Source organism: Aedes aegypti, chromosome 3 (genome assembly GCF_002204515.2).
Source record: "Aedes aegypti strain LVP_AGWG chromosome 3, AaegL5.0 Primary Assembly, whole genome shotgun sequence".
NCBI classification, from domain to species: Eukaryota; Metazoa; Arthropoda; class Insecta; order Diptera; family Culicidae; genus Aedes; species Aedes aegypti.
Genome location: NC_035109.1, coordinates 44,759,347 through 44,766,323, shown reverse-complemented (window position 1 = coordinate 44,766,323; position 6,977 = coordinate 44,759,347). Strand labels below are relative to the sequence as shown.

Genomic DNA, 6,977 nt, shown 5'->3' with positions numbered 1-6,977 from the left:
CCGTTTATCGAACTGTAGAAACTATTCACCGTACGGGTGGTTTATGGTTATTTTACATGTTATACGAAATTGTTCGGATATGGTATCAGATGGTTGTGGACACTACGGGGAACCATTCTAATGTGGTTCATAATTATGCGGGAAGTTGGTCAAAAATCGAACTTCACACGTTGGCTTACCCATTTTTAATCGCGAAGCAGTATAATGTTTACTTCGATCACTTATTCGGATATTGTTTTAATAAAAAAAAGTGAAATTTAGGATAAGTATGTCGATATAAACAAGTATTAGCAGGGATGCCATTGCAAAATGCACAAAACAGATACTTATATAACTTGTTGAAGAAATCGGAACGTCACAAGCCTGATTTGCTACTGAAAAGGAATCGCTAAAGAAATTTCTCGCCGATTCCTTGCAGACATTTTCTACAGCGACTCCCATTTGAAGTGACAGTTCTTTTCAACTGCGTACTGCGATTAGAAAAAGCGCATTCTCGATCGATTCCTTGCAGAAATTTCGCATGCATCAAGATAGGCCGAGAAATTACTTGTCAGCAGCGAATCAGGCTACAAGAATGCAACAACTGACCTGAATATGTTCAGCGTGTAGTCTAACAACTTTATAAACAGTGTTTGCGTTTATTTGTACGTGCACGGATGCACGCATGCATTTTTTCCGTTCTCTCTCTTCTCAGAAAAGTGCATTATTTTCCGCTCTCCCGGATCTGTCAACGTTGATTTTGTGTTTTCTTTCTTTCATTCGCGTACAATCAGCGCTGGGGGTTCGCCGTTCCGTTGTTGGTGCCACCACCTTTCTCTATTCGCTGTTTTGCGCATGAAGTTAGCGAACATGGTTTATTATCTTTCCTGCACCAACAATCATAATTAAGTACCTATTGGTGTAAGAGGCGTTTTCAAGGCTGATTGATCAGTGTCGTTCTAAGACGTACTTCACAAGAGGAGCGATAGTATCAGTTTGCGTGTCAATATATCATACGCACGTGTTGCAGCCTAGAGTGCACCAAGAATGCTTTTCAACGATGACGTAAGTAGATTGATAATAGTAAACAGTGGGTTGGTTATCATTCGTTCAGAAAGATGCAATTACGTTGAAGACCTGGTCCTACCTCACTACTCAAAAACTCAAATAAAGAATCAGTAAATAATCTAGTTATTAGTAGGATAATGCGCCAAGCTTTTATGGTTTGGACGGAGCTCGAAAATATTTTCTTTTTGCGGCGTTTCTCTCCAAGGTCGCATCTATAGAGCATCATGAGTATGATACCGATGGAAAATGCGTGGTAGTTAACCCTCTGTCCGTGTTCTGTGGTCAATATGACCCCACAGCACTTTGAAGGGTTGAAGTTTTTTTTATATATTTGATTATAAGTTAGGTATATAACTTCATAGCCGTTTAGGGCAAAAGGAAAATAAAATTTTCTGAGCTAGCGGAGGAATTTCCAAATAGATTACAATAACCCATTTCCGGAAAAAAACCTCCCTCTTTGAAAATTAATTCTCATTTTTTTGAGTGAAATTGAATCAAATTTTCTTCCCAAAACAGCAGAGAAATCGGAGATCCATTTCAATTTGAAGTTATCACGATTTGTATTTCTTGTCCTATATGTATAGGCACAAAACACGTAACTTTTTTTGACACCGACAGAAGGCTAACAATCAAGATCGAGATAGCAAACGCAGTCGGCCACGGTTAACCAGGCCTGACGCGGGTCGCTTTTAGGTAGATCGGGGCCTTCAAAATGAAGTTATGTTCTCTGGGGCGGCAAATTTTCATCAGAGGCTGTTCGTTTCAGCTGCCAAACACCATCACGTGGTCTCCAGCGGATCTTATCGAGGCGCGCAACTTCGATGACGAGCTGGCCGTTGTGCTGTTGAACCGACCGATACTGCTGCATAAGGATTACTTTAGAACAATATGGAATACTGGTACGTATAATTAACTGGATGTAATGTGCTTGACCAATTACAATTAATTTGCTACATTTTTAGCCAAGGTGAGAGTTACAGTCGATGGAGGGACAAATAGATGGGTGGATTTCGTTAAGGGGCACATCGGACCTGACGAACAGCTGAAAGCGCCGGATTTGGTGACGGGTGATTTTGATTCTTGTACGGATGAATCCATGTCTTATGTCACTCGTCTGAATTGTAGGGTAAGTAGCAATAAGCCTGTTGCATTGTGTAAGAGTTGCCGCTTTTGCTTTATAACTTAAAGACAGAGATTTGGGACTGAGCTTTGGTTCTTAGATGAGAGATAAGATTAACAATTTTCAGCTGTCGAATCTGCTTTGGTCTTGTCCCGGAGATAACTTTTGCTTTTCTGGAAAAAAGGATTTCATAGACTAGGTCGAAAATTGTGTCAACTCACTAAAAGTAATTCGCTATTGGCCCTGCATTACTATAACCAGTTTTTTTGGTCTAAACACAACTTGTTTTAATGGCATGATCAATGGTGTATATTCTGGGCCCATAAGGTGACACGGGAGACCATGTTATTTTCCCTATCTTTTGTCTCCCTCTAACAATTATCATAAAAACTTTGTGGAAGCAAATCTCGAGTTTTAGTGAACCGATGAAGCTGAAAATGTATTGGGTTGTGCACTACATATATAGAATCATAGTGATACATTTTTCGCATCGATATATGGAGTGGTTCTTGGGATTTGCTTCTTCAAATGGATAGGGTGATAATGATGACGTCCCGTGCGGCCTTACCATTTGTTATTGTCATTTTAGATTATCAAAACGCCCGATCAGAATGCAACCGACTTCACCAAATCGCTAATGGCCCTCCAGAGCACGGGCTACGCTAGCGAAATAAGCCGCGTATTGGTGCTGTGCGAAAGTTCCGGACGATTGGATCAGATCATGGCCAATATCAACACACTATTCCTAGCGCGGAAAATCCTGCCCGAAACGCCTGTATTCCTACGGTCTAGCAACTCGCTCAGTTGGCTGCTCCCAGCGGGAAGTCACCTCATCAACATTCCTCCTCGGTTGCTTAACGAACGCATCTGGTGCTCCCTGATACCGGTTGGATATCGAGCTGTCTGCAGCACCAGCGGTCTACGTTGGAATCTGGACAACCAAGTGACGGAATTCGGTACTCTGGTTAGCACGTCAAACACCTACGCGGAACTGGAGGTCGGAATCAAGACAGACAGCGCCCTCCTCTGGTGCATGGGGACGTCGCCCAAGGATATGTGATAGACGGTGTTTTGCGTGGAACCAAGTTCAATGTAGGATTGTAAATCGACTAGTATTTGCCTTACTGTTAAAATCGTGCGACAAAACGTGACTTCTCTTGTGAGGGATTTAATTTTGGTGCTTGAGTTCTGGCCGTAGGTACTTTGTCTTGTTTTATGTTTCATTGTTATTTAAAAGGATACAAATAGAGCAATTGAAAAAGATTACCTATGAAGTAGGAATAGGTTATTTCTTATCATTGATGACTACCTTAGTGGGAATATTCTAATTAGATAAAACACAGGGTTGATTTGATCCTCTTGATCTTGATTGGCTGCCCGTGGTTGCTACTCCAGTATCGCCAGATCAGCTGCACTTACACGACTGCTTGGGATTAACAGACATCCTCAATGTATAAGTGCTGGTGATCTTCTATTTTTAGGCAACAATGACGCCTGTCACGTCAGAATGCAGACCAATGAGGGGAAGGAATTGATGATGCATTCAACTGGCTCCCGCGGTAGACCGTATATACCACTGCGTCTACGACAGTTCATGCGGGAAGGGTGAAGGGGTGGTTATTTGTATGGCAGAGAGGCTTGTTGGTTTGGTAGCAGACTGCCTATGTATCAGGCGTAAGGAAAGGCGTGCTATAATGAATGAAAGAATGGAAGGTTTATTTCTGTCCGTCTCGGGTTCTAGCAAATACTATGAACTGTGGTATATAACTGTGATAAAGATACAACTACAAAGTACGAGAAAAGGGTCGGGCCTGGGATTTAACCCATGACCTTCTGCTTATGAAGCAGAAGCGGTAACCAGTGGACAACCAACCCCGTCCTCAATGATAAAACACATGGATGAAGTCTATAAAAAACTCTTAAGAGATTTTCTCGAGTTCCGAAGATTTTTTGGAGAAATTCTTCAGAGTTACCGTGGATAAGAAGCGCGTCCACGTTCTAGACCATGGGTAGAACAAACATTAACAGACATATTGTGATTTTTTAACCCTATGGAATACTAGGCTGTAAATTGAAGGTTGCTATATTTATGGGGCTCCAACGCAAAGAGTGCCAGTCGTAACCTCAAGACTAAGACAGTGTTTTGTCTTTACAGGGCTGGTAGCCACTGAGGACCTTAAAATAAAAAATAGAGACCGCTTGCCTGAAAACAGAGACCCAAAAGGAATCAAAAAGGGGCCGAAAAAAGACCGAACTGAAATCAAGCAAACAAAACGGAACCTGCTACCTGCTAGGAACCAGGAGATAAGAGTTTGATTTTTCATACCATCAGAGCACATGTTTATCTAAGATCTAAGCCTTTTTTTGAGAATTCATCGTGACATTATTACAAGTATTACTGCTTGTATTGTGTATGTGTTTTTTTCATGATCTTCTCTAGGAATTTCATCAGAAATTATTTCAGGTAGGGAAAGTGTACCAGTTATGGCCATAGTGGTTCCCTATTTGGCCATATGCATTATTTCGATAACTTTCACATTTTCAATTTTTTCGAATGTTTTAACATCAAGAAAAATCCTATATCTTACTGCTAAAACACACGAAACTTTTCAAAATGTGGACACATTCAAGTTATCACGTATGGCGAAATAGGGAACCACTATGGCCATAACTGGTACACTTACCCTATGTTCAGTTATTACTCTGGAAATTTCCAAAGGAGTAAATTTAGTATTTAGTTCCCAAGGAATGTCTTCACGAATATCTCCAGAGAATTTCTGCAAGAATTCAACCTGGATTTTCCCAAAAAATAACACAGAAAATGAATTTCTCCTAAGATTGTTTCAGAAATCTTCGGAATTCCTCCAAAAATTCTTTAAGTTTTTTTTTAAGTCGTAACTTCTCCAAGATTTTATCCAATACATATATTTCCCTGGTACATCCTTCAGTACTTCTCCAGAAACGCCTCTAGAAATTTCACGGATTTCCCAAGATTTGAACTAAGGATTTCTCTGAAGATACCTCCAGCAATTGTTCCAGAGATTTTTTCTAAAATTTCTTAAGAAATTTCTATACTAATTCTATTAGATTTTCTAAAGTAAGTTTTGAAAGTTTATTTTTTAGAAGCTCGTCCGTTTTAAAGTAATCCTTATTGAGCAAGGAACTCTGAAAGAACTCCTGGACTTTTGACGAAGTTTTAATAGATTTCGTAGGTAAAATCCTTCGATCTTTAATAGATAAAATCAATCAAATCTCGGAATAATATTCCGCAGGATTCTCTAAAGGAATTTCTAGATTGGACAGAATAAAACAGAATGATCGGAGGAACTATTGGAAAGAATACTGTAATATTAACGAATTTAAAAACTTATATAAACTTTTGAAGATATCATGGGATTTTTATTTTGTTGAGAAAGTGCAGCAGTAATACTTGGATGAAATGCAGGCGGAAGAATTATTGCAGGGTTTCTTAAGAAAACCCTTTAGTTTTTTTTTTTTCTTCAAAAACTCTGGAATAAAACTTTGTGGATTTCCTTGGAAGAAATTCTGTAGAAATCTTTGGAAGATCTTTTAGAGTAACTGGAGAATTCGGATGAAGAAATAGTAAAGAAATATCTGGAAGAAATTCTATAATATTTTGAAGAAAAAAAAAACAAAATAATACCTGAGGAAATTAGTGGAGGTAGTAGCTTTGGAGTTCTCATGGATTTCCTGGAGCACATTCTAGAGAAATTCATCTAAGCATCCTTTGAAAAAACGTTGAAAGTATTTCTGGAAGCATTGCACTATGGTCCAGAAAGCAGTTTTACGCGGAAAGATGCATTTTGAGCTTTAGAATGAAACATTAGACGAAAACGGTCTTCTACAAAGTTGTTTGTATTAGTAAAGTCCTTTGTTTGGTGTTATTGAAAATTAGGGTGGACCACATTTTCAAAGAAATTGTGTAAATAACTTTCTTATTTGTAGAAATTATATAATACATGCTTCAGCTAAGTTGTAGACCATTCAATTTGAAGCAACTTTGCAAAAAAAAGTTTTTTGTGGCTCTTAAATTGATCGATTTAGAGCTTTTTTCCTACGGTGACATAGGGTGGTCCGAACAAAACTGGTTTTCTGGCTCTAGCGATTTTAATTCGAATATCTCATCACTTTTAGAGCTTTGAAAAATGCGTAACTTGGTGAGTGAAGAAACTCGATATCTTCTTCCGTTTAGGAATTATTGTTGTTTTTCTCAAAAACATGTCTACTTTGATTAGTGAATATCTCTGATTGGGGTAAACATAAAAAATATCTTCTGACGGCATTCGAAAGACAAAAAGGAAATTGTATATTATATCAAAAAATTACAGATGTGTTATTTTTGTAATTCATATAAAATGCATTGAAAAACAAATGATTTTTATCACAAAAACCTTAATAACTTTTTAACTAAAATAGATATCAACAATCTTTTTACATGTAAATTTGCATTTGTTGAATTTTAAAAGTCGTTCATAGACTACTTTGCCGAGAAAGCTAAAATAAGCAATAAAGGGCAATAAAAAAGTTGATAAAAATAGCAAATAAAAAGGTGATAATATTATTTATGTGATATTGTGGACCACCCTAGATTTAAATATCACAGTATGAAAGCTTTTATTTTAAAACTTTACAAAACGCAAGTTTTCATGCAAAAATACTAATGATATCAATTTTAGTTATTGTTGGTTATTGGTTTTTCTGCTAAAAATCCTTTGTTTTCAGGATATTCCAAAACATCTGTATTTTTTTGATATAATATACAATTTTATTTTGTCTTTCGAATGCCGTC

At 37.8% G+C, this 6,977-nt stretch overlaps 1 protein-coding gene across 1 annotated transcript; it reads left to right on the top strand.

The window, feature by feature from the left end:
• The first annotated feature begins 748 nt into the window (after positions 1-748).
• On the top strand, positions 749-3,433 carry LOC5568149 (thiamin pyrophosphokinase 1). The gene is made up of 4 exons (XM_001652045.2): positions 749-1,044; positions 1,814-1,946; positions 2,010-2,173; positions 2,757-3,433. The coding sequence occupies exons 1-4, from the start codon at positions 1,027-1,029 to the stop codon at positions 3,225-3,227; spliced, it is 786 nt and encodes a 261-aa protein (XP_001652095.1). The 5' UTR covers positions 749-1,026; the 3' UTR covers positions 3,228-3,433.
• Positions 3,434-6,977: the final 3,544 nt, after the last annotated feature.